Source organism: Rattus norvegicus, chromosome 5 (assembly GCF_021556685.1).
Source record: "Rattus norvegicus strain SHRSP/BbbUtx chromosome 5, alternate assembly SHRSP_T2T, whole genome shotgun sequence".
NCBI classification, from domain to species: domain Eukaryota; kingdom Metazoa; phylum Chordata; class Mammalia; order Rodentia; family Muridae; genus Rattus; species Rattus norvegicus.
This window is the reverse complement of record NC_141538.1, coordinates 54,697,536-54,721,829: the sequence shown is the minus strand read 5'-3', so window position 1 is coordinate 54,721,829 and position 24,294 is coordinate 54,697,536. Positions and strand designations below refer to the sequence as shown.

Sequence of the window (24,294 nt, the reverse complement as noted above, 5' to 3'; positions counted from 1 at the left end):
GGTATTATCTGCACTCCTTGGATCTTGTGACCCTGACTGATCTGGAACTCCCTACTTAGGAGTTGGCTTCAAACTCAAAAGAGAACCACAGGTTTCTGTCTGCTGAGTCCCAGGCTTAAAGACTTGTGAGTTTCCACGTAGGTGCTTGGAGTCAGTCCCAGGTGACCTGCAAGTGTGGCCAGTACTCTAACTGAGGCGGAGCCTTTTCTTCAGATTTGGTTTTCTTTTTGGAGTTTTTTTGATTGCATTCAGAAATCCATATATATGTATATACATGTACATATATATATATATATATATATATATATATATATAGTTTATCAGTGTTTGAAAGGAAGTAAGTCTGTGGGTCTGACCTGCAGGCCTGTAAGTCTAACTGCTTAGGAGGGTGAGGCAGGCAGGCGAGTCACAGCATTAAGGCTTCCCTGGGAAACATGTACATACCTTTCCGTGTGTGTGTGTGTGTGTGTGTGTGTGTGTGTCCGTCCGTCCGTCCATATGCCAAAGATACTGCCCATTATCATGAGCGCTGGAGAGCTTTTGTGCAGCTGTGCAGCTGCTCTTGTTTCTGCCTAACCATAATTCAGGGCCATTGGTGCACAGAAGTTTTAAATTCTAATGTAGTTCGTATCTTTCTGCCACTTTTTAAATTACATGAAAAGTTTAAGAAGTCCTTCATTTCCTCTATGGTTTTGGGGAAATGCTATAGATTGGTACCTAACATGATAAATATATTTAGTATCTTTTTTTAAAATCTGCTTTGTTCTTGTGTATAGGAGCCTTGGGTTCTTGGAAAAACAATATGGCAAGAGTCAGACTATGGAGGTTGCAACAACTTTCTTATCCAACCAACCAGACCACGATTTGACTAACACTGTCTAGCCAGACGCCCACCCGCACTCTCCCATCCCCACAGTAGCAAAGAACACTAAGGGTGCCAATCTCCTTGCTTCCAAGTACAGCCATAACGATTAAAGTCCCTTTCCTGGGTTTTACCATTAGTTTTTTCCATTTGCTGTTTGGGATTGGTGACTGTACCTACTTTTTGGGGGCCACCAGAATCAAACTGTAGCCTAGGAGTAGCAGATTCAGCAATATTTATCAGGTACTTGGACATTCCTCATTTTATTTGTTTGTTTGTTGGTTTATTTACTTATTATGTATACAGTGTTCCGCCTACATGCATAACTACAGGCTAGAAGTTAGCACCAGATCTCATTACAGATGATTACGATGGCTCATGTGGTTGCTGGGAATTGAACTCAGGACCTCTGGAAGAGCAGACAGTGCTCTTAACCTCCGAGCCCTCTCTCCAGCCTTGTGATTTTTTTCTTTCTAAGATTATTTTGTGAGTATTTTGCCCTATGTATATGTGTGTACCGTATACATGCAGTGCCAGAAGAGGGCATCAGATTCCATGGAACTGAAGGTACAGATGGTTGTGAGCTGCTATATGGATGCTGAAAACCAAACCCAGGTTCTCAAGAGCAGCCAGTGCCCTTCACTGCTGAGCCATCCATTTTGTACTTAGCTCCTCTCAAAGCTCTGTTTCATCTCCTCTGTCATCTGTGCCCATGCAGTCTTAGTTCCAGTAGCTGTCAGTTGATTCTTGGTGTCTGTTTATGTAAGTGTTCATTCCTGGCTCTTCAAAATTGGTTTAGCTTTTTGTGTGAAATTAACAAGCAATTATCAAATTCTATTTAAAAAACGTCCCAGAGGAATTTCATTAGCATTGCTTCGAGGTGTTGGTGTTTGTGTTTTTAAAAATGCTCATTTACTGCAGTTTATCTGGTAGGAACGTACTCTAATGATTCTCTTGTATTCTCTTCAGAAATGACAGAAAGACTAAGATGTTTATACCTATTAAAAAGTGGTTATTCGTATATTAATACTGCAATAAATACTGTCGTTTGTGAAAGTGGACATTAGAAGTAAATTGTGTCAGCAGAATGTAGTTTGTTTCTGTGAAGATGGTAGAAAGAATGCTTTGAAATGGAACAGAAATGTATCAACAAGTATCTTAATTACTGTTCTAATGCCATGAATAAACACAGTGACCAAGGCAGCTTATAAAGTAAAGCATTTAATTAGAGCCTTGCTTACAAAGGATGTGTCCGTGTATATCACCTTGTGGAGTATGGCGCTAGGCAGGCAGGCATGGCGCTAGAGCAGTAGCTGAGAGTTTGCTTCTGATCTGGAAGCATGAGGGAGGGGGAAGGCTAACTGGGAATGGTATCCCCAGTGACACACCTTGTCCAGCAAAACCACACCTTCTAATCCTTTCCAAGTAGTTCCCACTAAACTGGGTACCAAGCATTAAAACATGAGGGCCATTCTAATGGCCCTCCACAGTGTGATGCTTATGGCTAATGGTCAGCTTGATAGGTTCAGGAATCCTCTAGGAGACACGTTTGGGACGTGTTTGGGAGCAATTATTTTGGTTATCTTCTGGGCATGCTATGATAGTATTATCTTGATAACGTTTGTTGTTGTGAGCAGTCACGGGTAGGCTTGTGTTGTGGGCTGTATAAAGAAGAGAAAGTGAGCGCTCCTCTCTCTTCTGTGTTCTGGTAGACGTACTATAGTTGCTAGAGGCTAGCTGCCTTCAGTTCCTGCTACCATCCCTTTTTCCACTATGATCAACTACTCCCAAACTGTGGTCCAAAATAATTTTTCTTCCCTTAAATTGCTTTCCGTGGGATATCATATCTGTGGGATATTAAAGGAAGTTAGACTCTAAGTATGTATGGTCAGTAACATTCATAATGAAGTGAGGTAAGTAGTTAGTGTATGGGCTGTTGTGTACATCTATGATCTCAACTCTATAGGACCTAGATTGCCTCAGTCAGGGTTTCCATCCCTGCACAAACACCATGGCCAAGAAGCAAGTTGGGGAAGAAAGGGTTTTATTCAGCTTACCCTTCCACATTGCTGGTCATCACCGAAGGAAGTCAGGACTGGAACTCAAGCAGGTCAGGAAGCAGGAGCTGATGCAGAGGCCATGGAGGGATATTACTTACTGGCTTGCTCAGCTTGCTGTCTTACAGAACCAAGGACTACCAGCCCAGGGATGGCCGCACCCACAATGGATCCTCCCCCTTTGATCACTAATTGAGAAAATGCCTTATAGCTTGATCTTATGGAGGCATTTCCTCAAGGGATGCTCCTTTCTCTGTGATAACTCAAGCTTGTGTCAAGTTGACACACAAAACCAGCCAGTGCACAGATTTTTATCTTTTATCCAACTTCTCTCCATAAAAAGAGAAAGAACTGGGCTTGCTTGCTCAGTTTGCAATCTCAGCACTCTGGAAGACAGAAGCAGGAGAATCGGGTTAACTGTGGCTATGTGAGAGCATATCTCACCCCCTACTGCACCCCCAGAAGAAGCAACACATAAGTAAGAAGTTTATGTGATGCTTATATTGTATTGAAAGAACTTTATTGTTGTCTTTAATATATGAGTCTGCTGAGCTGGCTCAGTGGGGAAGCGTGCTTGCTGTTTTTTTAGAAGGACCTGATTTTGGATCCTAGCTTCCAAGTAGATCACAGTTGCATATAATTCCAGTTCCAGGTCTGCTACCTACTTCTGGCCTCTGTGTGCACTTGCATACCTGAAGCATACATAAAGTACATACAATGAAATTTTAAAAAGCGAATCTAAAAACTAGCAGACACGATAGTATAAGCACCACATCTGTGTTCCTCTCTAAAGATGCTTAATCTAAGGCTGACAGACTCTGAAGTTGTGATTGTGCTGTCATAACTTTTTTTTTTTTTTTTTTTTTTTTGGTTCTTTTTTTTGGAGCTGGGGACCGAACCCAGGGCCTTGCGCTTCCTAGGTAAGCGCTCTACCACTGAGCTAAATCCCCAGCCCCTGTCATAACTTTTGAGACCAGAGTTGATAGATAGGGTCAGAGCCTGAGCTTTGATATCTCTTTAACAATCGAGGGGTGGCTACCCATCCTATAGGCCTGGTTAGACAAATAATGGTTGAAGAGAGGAAGAAAATTTATTTACTGTGTCTACATTGGAAAGAACAACAAAGAAATCAGTCATGCTCCCAAGTCCTTCTTCAAGACACAGGTTTAGATTTAAATAGAGAGAAAGGATATATATAAGTAGGCTAAGGTGTGATCTTCTCCATCGTAGTGGTCTTACAAGTTCTCAAAGCGATGTGGACATCTGTCCAACAGACAGGCTTCTCTTTCTGTTTTGTAGCAGGACGCTGGGCATTTCCTTCTCAGAGCATAAGAAGTTCCAGTTTTGTGGGGTGCATTATGTCAGTAGTCTGATAGTTGGTAGGAGGAGCGCACGTGACTCTAGTTTTGTCTTCCTACACACCCAGACAGTTACAGTTTGGATCTAGGGGTACTCCGATTTCTATTATGCTTTCTTCCATCTATGACTTACACTTGCATTTAAAATTACTCTTTGTAGATAGAAGTATTCTTTGTGTTAATTGTTGGAACACAGTCAAAGGATGTTGCATTGTGAACAATGCCTTGGGGAACTGTGAGAGATGCTCCAGAAATAAAGGGAAAGGGGTAGGCAACTGTACAAGCAGTGGATCCTGTCCTGGGTAGTAGGGTGTTAGCTGAGTTGGTGAGCCAGCCAGATCGCCTGTATTTGTACCACCAGGGTGAGCTCTCCAGCACTGCCCTGGTTAACTTACCCAAGGCTGCAGCCCTGGGCTGGCTCACCCATGCTCATGCCACCAGAGCCAGCTCCCCTGCTCCCTGGTGAGGTGCAGGGTTTATTATTCTGAGTGCCGCAGCTGGTGAAGGGCGGGGTCAATGATCATAGCCCTTGGAAATCTATGTGTTCCCAGGCAGCAGCTCAGACCAGGGATGTCTCCACAGTCTCTAGTGTACTAGAGCCACGGACATTGGCATAGACTCCTGCTGCTGCATGGCCATGACATCCTGCAATAGTAGCATGGGACTTTACCATGGCCTCAGTTGGCAGGGCCGACTACTTACAACAAACTTTTCTTCTCCATTCTTGTGTCCAGTTCCATCTCTCTTCATGATACTCAAACCGTTCTGCTCCTCTTTCTCTCTTACCTCTCCACCACATAGTTGCACATGGTGGTCGCTCCTGCTTTGGGTGGGCTTTGGGCTAGTGTGTGTCTGGGTGTGAGAGCTGGCAAGTGTGCCCCTAGGTGTAGCTCTGTGGGCATCGGACTGCACTCTAGATGTCTTCCTCCTCCCACTCTGTGTTGCCTGGGGGTGGGCATGCCTCTGGGTGTCTGCAGCCTGCCCGGGCCACGTGGTAACCGGATGATCCCTCTCAATTCATTTTCTAATTCTTCTTGTTGGGATTTCATTTTTACTAGTTTTTCCCTACAAATATTTCTTTGTTATGTGATATTTTTTGTTCAAAAATAAAATTGATTTACACCCGTTTGATAGTACAGTTTCTTGTATTTTTATTTCCCCTTGCAGCACGTATCTCTGCTTCCCTCTCAGTCACTTTACCATCTTGTTTGAATTCCTCGTGTTATGCTTTTCTTAAATGTCAAGTGGCCCTTAGGTGTCCTCACTTAAACATACAATGCTAAAAAGCTTATTTCAAGCTCCAAGCCTGGCTGTAGGTTGTTTGTTTGTTTGTTTGTTTGTTGTAATTTTTACTAAAATAGGACCCAGTGGTCCGGTTCCCATTAAAGTCTCTGTGAGCCCAGGAAAGCACTCAATCAACAATGAAAGGTTCTGCAGTGAGACTAGAACTGTCCTTCTTGCTGTGCACCATTGACTTAATACTGGGAAAATAAGAGGCACTTCCTTTCAGTCTTGTCCACACTCCTTTTAGACTGTGCTGGGGAGGGGCATGAATACTGTCTAGCCTGCGTCTCTTCATTGTAGAGGATAAGGAACAAATTAAGGGAGACTTGGCTAATAAGAAAAGTTTCCAAATTTCTCTCATTGTCAACTCTTCTTCACCCTTAATTCTGTGGGCACCTAGGGCTCCCAATTCTTGAGTCCTTTGGTAATTTTACACTAAGCACTTTCTGTTTAATTTTGTTTTTTGAAATAGGATCTTTATAACCCAAGCTGGTCTTAGTCCTCCTGCCTCTACTTTTGTGTCCCAAATGTTGGCTTGACAAGAATGTATCACCATAGTAATTTCATTTTTTGCTTTTATCATATTGTTTCCGTCCTTCTATCTGTCTATTCCTTGTGGGGGGACGCATGTGTGTGACACATGTGCACTGGTCAGAGGACAGCTTGTCGGATCTGTTCTTCTCCTTTTATCTTCGGGTTCTAGTGATCAAACTCAGGTTGTCAGACTTGTTAGCAAGCACCTTTACCCAATGAGCCCTCTTGTCAGCCCCCAATTTTTAGACATAAAATTTCCTGAAAGTCACTTTTTTTCTTGGAGTGTTAATATTACATATGCTGTCTTAGTCACTGTATTGCTGTGAGACACATTAAGTGAGTAAGACATTTAACTGGGGCTGGCTTACAGTTTCAGAGACTTAGGAGTCCACTATCATTGTAAGGACATGACAGCACACAGGCAGACATTGTGCTGGAGAAGTAGCTGAGAGCTCTGTATCTTGATCCACAGGCCGCGGGAGGAGAGAGCATGCATGGATTTTTGAAACCTCAAAGCTCCCATTTCCCCCAAGGCTATAACTCCTCATCTACTTAGATATCACCACTTCCTGATGACTGACTACACATCAAACAACTGAGTCTGTGTGGGACATTCTCATTCATACCACCACCTATGATTTTTACAGTTGTTTTTGTTTTCACGGTTTGTTTTATAGGGGTGGTCACTATTGGTGTTTGAACACGGGTCTTTGTACATGACAAACACGTTCTACCATTGATCTATATTCCTAATGTCTTTGGTTTATTCCAGTTTTCCTATTTACTGTAGGCCTGTGGAAATTATTACACTTCTAATGAGGGCTATAAGTAGAAGTTCTAAATATATCTACTGTACCACTCCATATAAAACTATTACATAATTTTTCTGGGTATTTCTGAAATACGGCTTACCATGTGGTCTGGAGTACTCTCAAACTCCTTGAACCTCTCAGGCGTTGGGATTACAGTCATATGCCACCACATCTAGCAAAATAAATTTTAATAACATTATCAAAAGCTTGAGGGTAAAAGTCAGAGGTGTAAGATTCTGTTCATTTTTCATTTGTGCACAGTGGCAGTTTTGAAAGATTCCTTGATCGTAGTTAGGAAACCAATGTCAGTACGCTCTGTAAGTCATTGGAGATCTGAGAGCCATGTGGTTTTACTCTGCATTGTTTTACTAAAGCATATCTTTAGTTAAAAATAACTACTTACAGTTCTGTAGTCAGTTTATTTTAACTTGTAGATGGACCATTTAAAAACTAATGTTCATTTTGAGTGACTATCAATCATCATAATCCATATAAAAGAAGGTCCCAGATCCCTTGTAATGTTAAGAGACTAATCTTGAAATAAAAACATTTGGGAACTTGTGCTCAGATGTAAACTGGAATATGAGTTGTTTCTGACATTCCATTTGACTTGTCAAATGAGACAGCTGTGGTTTTAATTCTTAGTGATTCTGCAGATAACTAAAGGAAGCTGTGGAAACTTAGCCTGTAATGTCCTCCTCAGGAAGTACGTGTTTTAATCCTTGCCAATGTAAAGTCGGCAGGCAAACTTTACAGAGGGGTACACACAAGCTCTTAGTGACAAAGACCTCAGCTGTTCCTGTGCCTTATGGCCATAAGCGGGTACAGGAGATTGGTATCAAATTTAACTGAGCATGGTGTACAGTTAGGTGAAAGGACAAGTCTTCTAGTAGAAGTAATGAAAGGTGGTTAAGAAACATTGAGTTCTAGGTGGAGTTTGGTCCCATATCCTTTTTGCTTGTATTAGTCCTGTTTCAGGTTGACCCCATAATATACGCTCTGGGGCAGACAGACTCTTTGAGGGGTTGAGTTTGCCTTTTAAAGAACTATATACAATGTATGGTACTCAAAGTCGAGCCTTGTCTCAGGGGAGGACTTGCAGTCCTCCCTCCACACTATCAGTTAGCATGCAGTGTGGGCCCAAAGCCAAACCTCCCACATTCTTAAAACAGAAAAGCCAGAAATGCCAACTTTTAATGAAACAGATATCTGATTGTTGGAATTAAAGATGAACACCACCATGTACAACTTTAAACATTTTTTAAAAAGACATAAAATAAGTGATTTTTGCTGTTGGTTTTCCTTTTTTTTTTTTTTTTTTCCGGAGCTGGGGACCGAACCCAGGGCCTTGCGCTTCCTAGGTAAGCGCTCTACCACTGAGCTAAATCCCCAGCCCCGGTTTTCCTTTTTTTTCTTTTTTTAATTTTTTTTTCGGAGCTGGGGACCGAACCCAGGGCCTGGTTTTCCTTTTTTGAAGCAGGGACTCAGTGTATACCTTTGGCTGTTCTGAAACTTGTTATGTAGACCAAAACTCACAGAAATTTGCCTGCTTCTGCCCCAAGTGCTGGGATTAAGGTGTGATACATGGGTTTTAACGGTACAGCTATGTAGTAAAGGAACTTAAGGAAGAACTAAGCTGCACCATATACAAAATGGGGCAGTTCAAAACACAGCATAATATAATTTTCTCCAACCACTTGAGTGTTAAAATTATCTCATTTAAAACTGAAAATCCACTTTAGAAAATTAAGGCATCATTTGATTAGTAAAGCCTGTTCTTTCCACTTTACTACTAAAAGATTAGAAGTGTAACTTGTTTTTGGTTAGTAATTGTAAATTCATGAGGGGGAAGAAAACTAGAGATAGTTTATACCATAAAAGTCTTAGGGCTGGGCAGGTGCCGTAAACCTGAAGTGCAGGCACTGGGAAGGCCGAGGCACAAGGAGTGCCCACACCTGAGGTCCATATGTACTGTACAAAACAGCACCGTAGCAGCAGGAAGTAATACATTTCTTCATTAAGCCAAATGTGTTCCCTGCTAAGATGTAAACATCCCATAAATAAAATATCCATAATACTCTAGGTATAGAGCACCAGTATTTCATTTAAGAGATGTATTTGGTAGTAAGTGTAGGTTGTTTCTGTTTGTTTGTTTGTTTGTTTTGACTCATTTTCTTCCAGTCTTTATGAAGGGAGGAGACAGGATAGAAAACTAGGAGACCTGGCAAGGGAGAGGAGCCCGTACCATAGAGTGTTGAAGCTGAGAATCAAGAATCTCAGTGCAGTGTAACTTTAATTTTGTTAAAGGTTACTTTAATGATGGTTCATAAACACTTTAACCTCCCTTTTATATATGCTGTGTTTTGAACTGCCCCATCTTGTATATGATGCACCAGAGGTAGTGGGAAAGTAGATACAGGGGAAGTGGACCTGTTCTTTGAAGTAACTCCCATCTGTGTTGTCTGGGAATTGGCAGTTCAGTTCATAGGTCAATAGTGGCAGCTCAGTCCATGTGCAAAAACACTTTATGGATATATAGAGTTGGATTAGCAGCAGCAGTGGCACGACCTAGCCAGGCCTCAGCCTTGGCACAAGTCAGCATGAGGGACCAGGGCCAACAGGAACACTGGAAAAAGTTCTCAGCTATGTCTCTCTCAGTGAATCATAAATCTGTGAAGATGGGAGACCAGCAAGGGTTGTACAGGTAACTATAAGTAAGCCTAGCCCAGCCTCCATCACTGAAGCAGCAAGAAGCCAAGGCACACCACCAGAAGTTTTTGGTGTGTTACTCTCAATGGAGTCCAGACAAAAGGAGCTCAGCTATTCAGTGTAAGGCAGACCAATACATGTGTGTCATTAGTGAAGAATCCTTCATCATGTGTCCTTTCACATGCTTGCTTTAGCAGAACATCCTTTCACTGTATGTCTGCTTCAGGAAATGCTCCTTCACAAGTCTGCCTTAACCTTTGACCTGTGTCTGCTTCAGGAACACTCTTTCACGTGTTTGTCCCAGTAAAACACTGTCCAACAGAACTGACTTTCCAAAGAACCCTAAAGTTTTCACTTGAGTCCAGTTAGCAGCATTGAAAATAATGTACACATGAAGGGATAAACACACGATACAGGTGCCTGTGGCGCCAGACACACAGATTCTCCTGGAACCGGATTCACATTGGTTGTGAGCCTTCCAGTGTGGACACTGTGAACTGAACTTGGGTCCTATAAAAGAACAGCACAGTCTCTTAGCCATTTAGCCCTTTCTTTAGCCCCTTGATGTTTTAATTGAAAATAGCAATGGCCTAGGCTTGAGGCCTGATTGTATATGAGCTTAGATGAGGCCATTCCTCTTTCCTCAAGTGGAAGCTCTACCTACCACATAGAGTACAATGTATACTTTCTTCAGCCAAACCCCTTTAAAGCTATGGACTTGGTTCACAGTCGAGCTTCTCCCCTTTGTGAATGCTGTAGGTAGACTACTACTTGGCCTTGCCAAGTGCCCCTCAGCAAGCCACTGGTGATCTCATTTAGGTTTCCTAGCAAGCCCCACCAGGATTCTATGTGTGACTGCTGTTGAAACAAGCATACACTGTATCTTTTGTATCTTGGATGTATCATTACCTCTGAACTTTTCTTTTAAAAACTGCAGGATCCCACATATATGCATGCACTATACCACCAAAGTACCCCCACCCCCACCCCCCCAGTCATGGCAGAGTGATTCTGTTCATGGTGTATTTTTGACTGATGACATGTCCAGAAAATAAAAGTCTATTGACTGGAGCTGGGTTTAATGTTTCTGGGAAAGTTTTCCTTGTTCCTGAAAGAGATCCACATAAGGAGGTGACTGTCTCCTGGTTATTGTTAAACCTGAGTAAAAAGCCCATTTGTTTCACTCCTGAATGATGGAGGCACCAGGTAATGATAACAGGGTTTTAAAAAAGTAATCTTGGACCTGCTCTTTCTCTTAGTAGGTTTTCTTTCTGTGAAAACTTTCTTACTGTCTAAACTGCTTTGGTTTGAATTTTCTTAGTAAAAGTAAGGGAGCATAACCTACTGTAGGCTTAGTTTTCGAAACCTACTTTAGTAAGGGTTCTTAAATGCTTCGCCCTCCCTTATAGCCTACTGGCCAGAGGTAGGGGAGGAAGATGGCTAATAGGGCAAGGGGGATATGGACCTGTTTACAAGTAGTTCTTTGGGGTGATTCCAGTCTTCATTGTCAGCAGTCCAGTCCACCTGAATTAGCAGCAGCCACTGAATCCGGAAGAAACTTCAAGGCTCTGCCTATTGACAGGAGTCCATTGAAGTGGCAGGAAATAGTCTCCCGAAGTTCTTTGGTGCACATCTCTTTATGAAGTCATGATAAGCAAAAATCAGCCAATGCCAGAGTGTCCCCAGCAGGACGGATCAGTGCAGAGCGCTGTCCACTCTGTTGTGTTACACTATTTCCAAACATTATGTCCTCTCAAGCCTCTGCTCCAGGAAACATCACATGGCATAACATAGTCTGCAAGGAAACTAGAAATTCCCACTTCAGCTGACAAAGTGCAATGGTAGCTGCACATTGTGGAAGAAGCACTTGCCTCTTAGACTTAAGGGGAATACACTGATGTTTTTTCTCTTTTTTCTTTTTTTCGGAGCTGGGGACGGAACCCAGTGCTCTACCGCCGAGCTAAATCCCCAACCCCTACATTGATGTTTTGTAAGTAAAGATTACTTTGTAACTCCATCAACTTACAATTGAGCTAAGTTACCAGAAGATATATATTTTTTATAGCAAAAATGCCAGAAGAATCATTTGAACGCTGCAGAGGGAATGGGCAGCATGTTGTGGCTGTTTACCTGTTACATGTAACTGCATATCACAGTACCCCCTGATGACAACACCATAAAACAGAATTAAATGTCCTTTCCAGTAGTGAGTGATGGAGATTAAACCCAGGGTGTTGGATATGCTAGGCAAGACAAAACTGTGTCTCCAGCCCACTTCCTGTTTTAAAATTTGAGACAGGGTCTTTGTGGTGGTTTGAACATGCGCAGCCCAGGGAGTGGAGTGGCACTATTTGGAGGTGCAGCCTTATTAGAGTAGCTGTGTCACTGTGGGCATGGGCTTTAAAACCCTCACCCTAGCTGCCTGGAAGCTAGTCTTCTCCTAGCAGCCTTCAGATGAAGATGTAGGCCTCTCATCTCTGCTGCACCATGCCTGCCTGGATGCTGCCATGCTCCTGCCTTGATGATAATGGACTAAACCTCTGAACCTGTAAGCCAGCCCCAATTAAATGTTGACCTTTATAAAACTCACGTTGGTCATGGTGTCTGTTCACAGCAGTAAAACTCTCCAAGACAGTGTTCTTAGCTGCCCTTTAATAGGTTAGCCTTGAACTCATGATATTACTGACTTAGCTTCCTAAGTAATAGGGACTACAGGATTTTACTTCCAAGACCAGATCTAGATTAAATGACTTCTAAAATTACTTTTTACTGAAATGAATCTAATCATTTTTTTATTCCTCCCTAAAAGCTGTGTAGGTTAAATAACTTTTTAGTTAAATAAGGCATAATTTGTTACATTATATTGTAGATATTTTCCATTTTACTGATATTACAGATTACAGAAGGGTGCTTTAATAACTAATACTGTGCTGTCAATATACTTATTTGCTATGGATGTCAACTCTTAAAACTATACAGATTATAGGCATTAACTCTAAATTTTCTATATTTTGTGTGTGTGTGTGTGTGTGTGTGTGTGTGTGTGTGTGTGTGAGAGAGAGAGAGAGAGAGAGAGAGAGAGAGAGAGAGAGAGAGAGGGAGCGAGGGAGCGAGGGAGGAGGGGGGGGGAGCCTTGGCTGTCCTGGAATTCCATAGACCAGGCTGCCCTTGAGCACAGAGATCCACTTGCTTCTGTCTCCCAAGTGCTGGGACTAAAGCCAACATGCCTGGCTCTTTTTTCTCCCCTCCCCCACTGAAATAGAGTATTCTTATGTACCTAGGCATATCTTGCTTGTGTATATTTTTTTTTTCCGGAGCTGGGGACCGAACCCAGGGCCTTGCGCTTGGTAGGCGAGCACTCTACCACTGAGCTAAATCCCCAGCCTCCCCCCCCCCCCCCCCCCCGCGCGCGCTTGTGTATACTTACTGTGTAGCTCAGGTTGGTCTTTCACTTGAGGTGACCTCCAGCCTCAGCCTCCTGAGTACTAAGTGCATGAGATGCACTGCCACGCTGACTTATTTTATTTTTGAGAAAAAGGCTTCATTATTTCATTAAAGAAAGTTTTGAACTCTTGCCTCAAGCCAACCTCCAGCTAAATCTTCCATTTTACTTGAGACCACAGCTATATAATACTACATCTCTTTAATTCAGAGTTTTATTAATCCTCTTGACATCTGCTGCTGTTGCTGAAAGCATAAGGTCGTTTCAACTAGCTTTTAGTCTGTAGTTGTCCAGCACTGAATCAATGTCTTCTAGTTTGGTTTAATTCTGATACTGCCTACCTAGCAGTAGGCTCCACAGGCTAAGGGTGTGTCTTCAGAGTTACCTATGGTTTAGAGTCCACCCTTCCAAAGTTAAGAACTCCTACAGTCTCCTCTTGAGGTGTGTTTTTTTTTTTTTAATTTTGTTTTGTTTTTGTTTGGTTTGGCTTTTGATTTTGTTTTTTCTCTGAATTTTGACATTCTTTTAGCTTCTTCTCTCATACAATACAGCCCTACCATAGTTTCCCCTCCCTCCATCCTCCCAGTATTTGTAATTACAAATTATGTAATAAAATACTGTATTTATTGTTCTTAAAAATGAAAGGAATATTAGTGGGTCCTCAATGGTTCTTTTATGCACAGTCAGACTTACAGTTAATGGGTTTAAGACACACAGATAAGACACCCTTACTGTGTATTAGGCACTTTCTGTGCTCACAGTATGTGGCCCACAAAGTAGGTGAGTAGTATAGTGGTTTTGTTACTTCAGGTCCTGAGAACGCAGGTCCCCAGCACCATTGAGTTGTGCTCTTATGCCTTATTAGCTTTAAGAAAAACAAGTCAGCATCCAAGTGTGTGTATGACAAGTTGTGTTGTAAAAGAAGGGATCCGAAGGAAGACACCATGCTGAAAATCTTGGTGGCAGCTGGCAGGGTGTGGGAATGTAAAATAGGCTCAAAAGCAGCTTTTATGGTGGAGTTTGTAAATAGATTTGTTACAAGGTGACTTGTTCTTGCTGTTGTCTTTCCACTTTAAATGGAAGTAATTTGAATAAATTTTGTATGGTAAAAGGTTAATGAAAAAAGTTTTTATGGAATAAGAAAGTAAATTGCTTTTTTCTTTTTTCTTTTTTTCTTTTTTGGTTCTTTTTTTTGGAGCTGGGGACCGAACCCAGGGCCTTGCGCTTCCTAGGCAAGCGCTCTACCACTGAGCTAAATCCCCAACCCCAAATTGCTTTTTTCAAACAATACATCCTAACCACAATTTCCCCTTTCCCTTCTCTCCACTCCTCTCAGTCCCCGCCCTCACATCCCCCTCCCCTAGATCAGGCTCTCTAGAGACATCAGTGAAACAGGACAAAACAAGATATAGTAAGGCAAGGCCGAAGTCCTCTTCAAGGCTGGACCAGGCAACCGCAAAGGAGGAAGAGTTAGACACACCTCTCTTACTCTTAGCTCACAAAACCCATCAAGTTAAGGGCTGTAACATTCACAGAGGGCCAGTTCCAGACCCAGGCAGGGCCTGTGCTTGCTGCCTCAGTCTCTGTGAGCCCACATAGTTTAGTTGATTGGTTGCTTAGTTGATTTGGTGGAAAAATTTGTTAGAATGACTAAGAGTTCAGGAAAGTATTGACCATTCTGGACCATGGTAAAGGACACACAGATCCATAGAGTCTGGGGTGGGGGAGTTCCTTGTTCCCATGGAGCTGGAATATGTCACCCCTTTGCGTGCTTAGTTTCTGCTGAGCATTTTGTTATGTTCTAACAGCTCATGAAATCATAATTAGATATTAAAATCCCCTATAAAATCAACATAAAAAAGCAGATTATATACCTTCAAAATAACAGACTATACACTACCATTGGAAAACGTCAGAGTTAAGTACTGGAGCAAAGCAAGTCCAAAAAACAGCTGGGCAAATTTCAGATTCTGCATCTCCATGTCTGATGTCAAAGTGCTCTTCAGACTCCTTCCTGTTTTGTTGACTGCAGCACATTTCTTTTTGGGTGGTTCCACTCCTGATAGCAGCAGCTTTCCTCAGCAAATATCTCATGGCTCTAGCATCTCGAACATCCAATGCAACCTCAGTATTACAGCTTCTTATTCCAATGTTTGGAATCCATATATGATTTTCTGGGACTTCTCAAAAGGGCTTGGGTCCCATCTCCAGCTGTGCCCTCTATAGCACTCTAGGCTCTGGTTGACTCCCATTTCATTGCTGCTGCTGCTGCTGTTGTTCTAGGTGATTAGATGCCTGTGGTACTGGCATCTCTAATTTGTTGCTGCAACTAGACTTTACCAGTTGCCTCTTATAGGCTCTCTTCATGGTGCCAAGCCTCAAATTCTTTGCATGACCCCTTCGGTCCTGGGCCATCAACTACAGCTGAGGCTGCACCTTCACCAATGGCTTTTTTTGGCTTCCTATAGTGCCAAGCCTCAGCTGCTCACCATGACTCCTTCATGCCTTCAAAACCAGTACCACTTGAGTGATTCTTACCCATTACCAAGTACAGCTGCAGCATGAGGTACAACCTTGACTGTCTCTGGAGCACAGCTTCTTTGTGCTCTTAGAAAACACTTCCCAGAAGATTTCATCTCAGAGATGCTGGTCTCTTCTTAATCACTGACAATTTCTTAGCTTCAGCTAACCAGCCCAGCATTCCCTTCTATTCTGGACTCTAAAGCCAGAGCCACATGGGTGAAGCTGCCAAGTTCTGCTGCTTGCTGTGGCTGAAACATGGCCCCCTTGTTCTATTACATTATCACCAGCTTTCTGTTTTCCAATTCATTCACTGCCTAAGCTTGGCTGCCCTGAAGCTTGCTCTGTAGATTGCCCTTGAACTCAGATCCGCATGGCTCTATCTCCTGAATGCTGGGATTAAAGGCATGCACCACCGTGCCTGGACTTAGCTTCTCTTCACCTAAGACTTGTTCTGTCCCAAGCTGGCCTTGAACTCAGAGATCAACTTGCCTTTGTAAACATAAACAATAAGCTTAGCAGGGTGGGATCTGCCTTGAAGTTACCACTCCCTTAATCTGCTTATCTCCTTGAACTCAAGATTCAGGTCCTTTCTACTTCCTGGTGCCCCTTTAACACTTGAACCGAACATTTTGTATTTTTTCTTTTTTAAGCTTGCTACACTTTATCAAAATGCTCTTTATGAGAGTGAACTGAAGGACAAAGTCTATGCTGGGCCACACCTTATATTACTGCTACTCCCTGGGCCAAGCATATACAAATCTTCACATATATTTTAATATATACAAAAATTAATTTAATTATGTGCATACGTTTTCAAAAGTGGCTATTCAATTTTTCAAGTACAAGGTAATACTTTGTTTCCTTTTTTCTTTCTGCCTTAAGTACTGATGATGTTTATTTGTATATTTGCTTTAAAATGAGTAATGTATAGATAACTTAGCATAAACTTCCAAGAAAATGCACTACTTAATGCTAAAATAAAGTTACTCATACCATTAATCTTGCTGAATTGCGCTCTTTATAGGACTCGTCACAGGCTTTGAAAATGAAATTTCATTATTTGTAAAGACTTCCTGAATACTTTCCAGGTGAGATAAAGACCATACAGTTTGTGAAAGAATATGTGTGAGTTATTATACATTGAGTTTTGTGACTTCAAATAAAACCCAATTATTCTAATTTGAATAGTTAGGAGTATATGATAATACACAACCTTGATGGCATCCAGAAAACTTTCTGAGCTGTGAGAAAGGCAAGTCCGATCTGTTTATACACATTGCCAAGTGGTGACGAAACCTGTTCCATAACTTATACTTTGTGCCATCATGTGTCTGAATGTTCTGAATGGGAGTGTGCCACGATGCTCTCCAGTTTGTCTGCTGTTGGTGTATTGAAGACTACTGGTTTTTCTAAGTTGGTTTTTGTTTCTTACAGATTTGCTAAAAGTGTTTGACGTTTCTAGAAGTTTTCTGTTGAAATTTTAGGATCTCTTATGTGAGTGTCTTTTCTATCATCTGGAAATAGAGTTGATTGACTTCTTTCCTGTTTGTTTCTCATTGATTTTGTTCTCTTGCCTTGTTGCTTCAGTTCATGTGCTGGGTACTCACTCTATCAAAAAGGAGTGTGGATAGTGGGCGGTTCTCTCCGAGCCTTAATTGTAATGGGACTGTTTGAAGTTTCTTTCTTTATGATGATGTTGGCTGTGGGCCTGTCATTTATAGACTTTATTTTTTATATGGTGAAGATTCCTGAAGTTCTGCCTTCTCTGGGACTTGGCTTCACACCATGAAATTGGTTTGATGGTTGAATTTATACAAGCGATGTTGGAATAGGGCAGCAAATGAACATTGGACGTGACTAGCAGACGAGCTCTTGCGTGAATAGAGTTCACGGTGCTCCCATGTTTTAGCTGCTAAGACAGCTCTAGGCTACTTCCTCCTCTGCCTTGTATCCTGGTACCTCGGACAACACCACCCCTTCTGTGTCTTTATCCATCAGTGCATGAAGCCCTTGCACCAGAACATTTGCTGTGAACTTCTCTGAGATGCCTTAGAACAGTTCCTTGATGGTGGTGCAGTTGCCAGGGAAGGTAGAGACATATTTAGTCCATGCGGTGTAATGTTTCAGACAGCTGTTTCACAGTATTGGGGACCCACTGCACTGTGTCACTGCTGTTCAGGTTTGGATGTTAAGCATCTGTTGCACCTCCTACGTGTACACATGGTACCTGAACACGGTAGCGTTGTCAGTTAGAACCACAGCAGTACAAAGCAATGGGAGGCACAGATACCCATCATGTTCTTGTCATGAGGCATCTGCTGGCTGAGCTCAGGCACTATCAATGTGGGATACTGCTGGCTTTCCAATTGGTCCAGGGAGCAAAGCCAGGCATGAAGAAGTATTGTCAGGAAGAGGGTACCATTTTTTTGCAGGTAAGTGGTTACCCTACTTACAGTGGCAAATAGGAGGTGGTTTATAAGTGGGTATGGCCAGCGTTAGGCTTGGAAGCACATATGATAAGCCAGTCACATGTCATTATCTGTACAATAGGTCTCACCTGTGTTTTCATCTGTGTTGCACTGAACAGGTAGCACCGTAGGACCCAACCACTGTGTCCAACACCGTGGGGGAAGGTGCCACACTGAAGGTGTTCATGTTTCTTTCTAGATACTCCTCTCTGATCTTGCCAATAAGGAGGGATACTCATCTCAGAGCCAGTTCCCCCTCCCAGGGACTGTACCAGCCCCAAAGCCCTGCAGCCAGTCACAGCTCTCAGCTTCCTTCCTCTCAGTGTCCAGTACCAACTCAAGCAGCTCTGCGCCTTCTGTTGTAGTGCCTTGATCCATTTGTTTCCAGCCTTCCGCTGTCCTAAGGAGTTACTGGGCCTGGTGATGATCTTCCAGAAGGGCCCTGAGCTCACGGAATCCATGGTGTGGGGCTCTAGTCCATAAGCACAGCATGGGACACATACTTGTGGCCTGCTATGCTGTTGGTGCACTGCAGCTTAACCTTCCCTGTAGTATGTGGCGGTAGGACCACTGCTGCGCTCAGCACTGACGCTTGGCACTTACCTGATGTGCAGCAAAGGGAACTGCATAGTGGCTTCAAAGAGACATTGCTCTTTTCTGGGGCTTTTGTTATGGAGGCACGTTGGCTCTTTGCTAGCTGTCTTTTCTGTATCTGTTGAAATGACCATGTGATTTTTGCCCTTTGGGTGATTTTATTACCTTTACTAGTTTACATATGCTGAATCATCCCTTTCTGTCTGGGATAAGGCCAACTTAATCAAGGTAAATTATCTTTGATGCCTGTATTAAGCACACAGGAATTTTATTGAGGATTTTTGCATCTGTTCATCAGGGATATTGGCCTGTAGTTTTCTGTTGTTGTTTCTTTACCTGAATTTGGTTATTAGGGTAGTACTGCCTTCATAGAGGGGGTTTAAAAATGCTTTCTGTTTCTCTTGACAATTTAAGAAGTATTGTTTGTAGTTCTTTGTAGAAATTCCGGTAGAATTTGGCTGTGAATTCCTATGGACCCAGGCCTGTTTTAATCAGAAGGCTTTAAGGTGTTTGTTTTTATTCCTGTGTTTCTGTCTGTATGTATGTCCATGTGTATTTGAGCACCATAATGGAGGCCAAAAAGGAGCATTGGATCAACGAGAAGTGGGATTACAGGAAGCTCTGTGCTCAGATCCAAATGCTGGTCCTCTTTGGAAGAGCAGGCAAGGTATTCTTGTCCACCAGGCCATCTCTCCAGCCTCGAGGAAGACTTTATTACTGTTTGATCTCCTTATTTGTTATAGGTCTGTTAAAGTTGTTGGGCTCTTCTTGGGTTTTTCTTCCATGGTTTCCATTTCTTTTAGATTTTCTAATTTAAATGGGTATAGTTTTAAAAACTATTAATATTCTGAATTTTTGTGTCTATTGTAACATACCTCTAATTCTGTTAATTTTGGTTCTGTCTTTTGGTTAATTAGTTCAAGGGTCTGCTGATCATGCTCATCCTCCGCTCTCCCCCATAGCTCTCTGATCCATTGATTCTTCACTCCTTTTTTTTTTTTTTTTCTTTTTTCTATTTTTTGGAGCTGGGGACCGAACCCAGCCCCCATTGATTCTTTTTAATGTTTGCTTTGTGTTTATTCCATTAATGTATACTCTGACTTTTATTATTTCTTCATGTTTTTTCCAAATTCCTGAGTTCTATCAAGTCATTTATTTGTGTACTCTCTGATTTTAAATGTAGGTACTTACAGCTATAACTCCCCTTAGAACGGTGTTCCAGAGTGTCTGTCCAGTTGTGCTTTCATGTCCCTTTAGTTCTGGGATTTTAAAATTTTTCTTGATTTCTTTGATTCACTTATCATTTAGTAATATGTTGTTTGACCTCCATGAGTTTGTATAGTTACTACACATTCATTTGCTGTTGAATTTTTAAACCTTTATTGCATTGTAGTCAGATAGGACACAGAATTCAGAATTGTTTGAGTTTTTTGGAACTTGTTAAGACTTGTGCCAGGATATGTTCCACTTTAGAAAAGCTTCTGTAGGCTCCTGAGTGGAATGTATATTCTTTGGCATTTAGGTGAAATAGTCTGTAGATAATTGCTAGGTCTTTTTGATGTCTGGTGTCATTTAATTCTGATGTTATCTGGATCTGTGTATAGGAGAAAATGGAGTATTGAAATCACCTCCTGTACTGAATTAGAGCTAATCGTCATCTTTAATTCCAGTAGTATTTGTTTTATGAAATTGGGTGTCCCAGAGTTTGGTGCGTGTACATTTAGTAGTCTCCCTGTTAATTCCATTGACTGGATGATGTGTCCTTCTTTAAATCTTGATTAGTTTTCATTTGAAGCCTGTTTTGTCAGAAATTAGGATAGTGACAACTGTTTTCTTCCTGGTCCCGTTTGCTTGGGATACATTTTTCCATCCTTTGTCTTCAAGGTATCTTTAATGTTTTTTGTAAACAACAGGAAGTTGGTTTTTGTTGTAGTTGCTGTTTTGTTTGTGAAGTCTCTGTAGTCCTAGAACTCGCTATGTATACAGCAATCTGGTCAAGACGCACAGATCCTCCTGCTCCTGCCTCCTGGGATTAAAGGCCTGTGCTATCAGGCCTGTCCTAGATTTTGTTTGTCAATCCATTCATCTCACTTGTGTTTCTTCATTGGCTAGGTGAGACCATTAGTCAGTAGAGTATGTGTGTGCACGCGGATGCATGTGCATTTGCTGTTGGTATCATCAAAGTGCTTGTTGTTCTGTCCTTATGGTTTCCTTTCTTTTCTTTCTCTAGTCTGTTCTCTTGGCTATGCCTATTCCCCTCTTCAGTATTATGTGTTCCTAATAGTATTTTCTGAAGGACTTTTGTTTGGACATGAATTCTTTTAGTCTGTTCATAACATAGAATGTTTGTCTTTCTCCTTCAACTATGGCATGGCTTTTGCATGCCTTCAAAACCAGTATGACTTGGGAAATTGATACATTACCAAGTTTAGCTGCCAGCATGAGATAGAGCTATGTTGGAGACATGTTGGGACATTTTTGTTCAAAACAGTTAGAAAAACCATCATTGATTGACAGTCAGTGTATATTTTTTATTTACATTTAACTGTTTTATTATTCCTTCCAAAACAGACACTCCTTGAATATGCAGAGAAATGGAAAACTTCAGAAGACCCTTTACCTTTACTGGAGGTATACACAGTGGCCATCCAAAGTTATGTTAAAGCTCGACCATACCTTACCTCTGAATGTGAAAGTGTAGCCTTGGTTCTGGAACGCTTGGCATTGTGAGTAGAACTTTGAAAAATGAATCAAACACAATAATTAATTTTTCTTAAACTTTGTGTTTTCATGTCTTATAATATTTAATTTAAAATAGATTTATTTAAGATAATCAATAAAGACTCTAATCGTAGGATTTTTTTATTTTTATTTTCCATAAACATTTGTATCCTTTTCTTTTTTAGAAGCTGTGTTGAACTTTTACTGTGTCTCCCTGTTGAGTTATCAGATAAGCAGTGGGAACAATTTCAGACCTTGGTGCAGGTAAGATTACTTACCTATTTAATATATATGCATTTAGTCAGTTTTGCTTATTCGATTGTACTTGCAAGCATCTAAGTGGTGTGTTTATTTACTGTTCTAGGTAGCGCATGAGACCCTGATGGAGAGTGGCAGCTGTGAGCTGCATTTCCTAGCTACTCTGGCTCAGGAGACGGGGGTGTGGAAAAACGCTGTCCTGTCCACTATACTTTCCCAGGAACCACTGGATAAAGAGAAAGGTAAATTTCCAGAGGGACAAAGAAAGCAAGAGTCATTAACTATGAAAAACAAATATTTAAATTTGTTCGGATATGTCTTTTCTCAAGATGTATCAAATGAAGCTCGTATGCTTTTATGTGAAGACCTTAAAGCCTTACATAAACTTTTTGTGGAGGAAGATGTATTTATAGGAATTTAGAATAACCAAAATTGCAAATTTTTTTCTCAACTTCTTTTCATCAGAAGCATTCTTTCTGCAGTGCCTGGACAGATAGCAATCATTTGTATGTAATGATGAACTCATGTAACAGATGAAGAGCAGAAATAAGGCAGTGAGTGATTTTCCTGAAAACAGAGCAAGCAGTCTCTGCTGGAACTCTTCAGTATTCTTTTCTAAGATTAATCCTCTCAGATTACTGTTCAGTTGTATTTTGTTTTATGAGCTCAGGCAATGAAGATCTCAGTAAGACTAAAACTGGCAGATATTCCATTGAAGTAGGTGGCTAAGTCCTAAAACTAGATACTAATACCAATACCAGTACTTGTACTAATTAGAGTGCTATAGTGCCTGTACTATGGAGAACAGCAGCACAGTTGTCTCTAAGGTATTTTCCTTTAAATCACCCTGGCAAGTAGAGGTACAGATTTTTGTCTGAGGCCAATCTGGACTATGTAGATAGTTTCCTGGCAGCCGGGGCTAAATAGTGAGGCCCTTTCTTCAAGAAAAGTAAAATAAGAAGAAAGAAAATGACCAATGGACACTGTTTAGATTCTCCCCCACAACCTAAGGTATTGTGTCAATAGGTGCCTGGAGTGATAAGAGGTTAGCATGTCCAGTAGACAGGGCATGCCTCTTTCATCACTGCGACAGTAAGGTATGGGGCCATGAGATGGGATATAAGCCAGTGCTACTGATCTCTACTGATAGTTTGAAATTTACAGAAGGCTTTCCTGTTCCTCTAAACATTCTTGAGACAAGTGGTTCCCTCCTTCTGGCATTTTCACCATGCTTTCCTGATTGCTCCCGTGTTCCTACCCTGCCCTTTAGTGTTACTCTGTCCTTCAAGGACTTTCAGGTCTCTGTGGCATTGAGACCTTAGAGAAGTGGAAAGTATCTCACTTTCTACTTGCGGTGGTGGTGGTGGTATTTTAGGTAGGATCTTATAGTTGAGAGTGGTCTGGAATTTAGGTTTAATGCTGGAGTTACAGTCAAAAGTCACCCTTTCTGACTGAACCTCATTACCTAGACAACAGTTTTAGAGTAGTGAGTCTTAGATTCTTTGCTTTTGACATAGTATATTACTCTCTAAGAGGTTAACGCTGACATCTTTATTTTTAATACCAAATTATTTTGGATATAGTTCATAATAGCATGCAAGTGTTTATTTCTATGTGTCATTTAATATATAACTTTTAAAATGGCCCTCTGATACAGGTGGAGTTTAGTTAGTGTTCCTTGTCTGTTTACAGATGAAGAAGTGGAGGCTTAAAAAGATGGGTTGAAGGGGTTGGGGATTTAGCTCAGTGGTAGAGCGCTTGCCTAGCAAGCACAAGGCCCTGGGTTCAGTCCCAGCTCCGGGGGGGGAGATGGGTTGACTTCTGAATCCCATTTTTAGTGATTCAGTGAGGCCGAATTAAGAATTAAAGTTTAGTCCTGAACTTATAGTTTTATGTCCTATTACAACTAGTGCAATAAAAGTAAAATTGCATCCAATGAAGGATTACCTTCTCAGTAGCATTTTGCTAAACGCACACATTTTTTGTTAAGTCAAAAAAAAAAAAAACACAAAAAACAAAAAACACTCTACCATTTGCGCTTCATCCGCAGTCTGCAATTGTGTGTGTGTCCCACAAATCACATATATTGTATAGTTATCAGTGGACATGTATGCCAGGACCTAGAAGCAAGAGTCTGCTTAATTCTTTGAGACAGGTTCTCTTATCTGGACTTTTGGGTCATTGTTCAGTTAGACTGTTGAGCCAGTGAGTTCCAGGGATCTCTCTCCTCTCCAGCACTGAGCTTATAAGCATGCACCACCATGCTCAACTTCTGCAGGCGCTAAGGGTCAGTCTCAAGTCCTCCATGCTTCAGCAGCAAGTACTTTACGTCTCCCTGACCTCCGCAATTGAGATTGTCAAAAGCTAATATAATTGTTGTGCTTAGTTTTGTTTCTAATATAATCTGAAAATTCTGATGCGGCATAGATATCTGCTGTCATAATTCCTTAGTTATATCTGTTTTCTTCTACTGAATCATTCTGTCAGCATTTACTTTTTATTCCAAATATGATATGATGAGCTTTAGGTCACCCTGTTTATTATAATAATGTATACTTAAGTTAATATGTTTTTGGCAAGTCATTGAAATTGCTAGTCATACAAGATTGGTTTTCTTTTTAAAATTTATTTTAAGTTTTTTATATGTGTATGTGTGCCTATGGTTATGTACA

General features: G+C 41.4%; 1 protein-coding gene across 9 annotated transcripts in view; it reads left to right on the top strand.

The window, feature by feature from the left end:
* Zfp292 (zinc finger protein 292) overlaps window positions 1–24,294 on the top strand; it is an 80,243-nt gene that overhangs the window by 22,109 nt on the left and 33,840 nt on the right. For 7 of the 9 annotated variants that reach the window (XR_015620049.1, XM_087550847.1, XM_087550845.1 and 4 more), the window contains exons 2-4: window positions 21,215–21,369; window positions 21,550–21,628; window positions 21,729–21,864. Coding sequence is in view for 5 of the 9 variants with exons in the window: in XM_087550843.1 (XP_087406969.1) it covers window positions 21,215–21,369; window positions 21,550–21,628; window positions 21,729–21,864 (370 nt within the window). In the remaining 4 variants the exon portion in view is untranslated. Of the gene's footprint in view, window positions 1–16,605; window positions 16,670–21,214; window positions 21,370–21,549; window positions 21,629–21,728; window positions 21,865–24,294 lie in introns of all 9 variants that reach the window. The other 2 variants (XM_087550844.1, XM_087550842.1) reach the window with 1 other exon arrangement.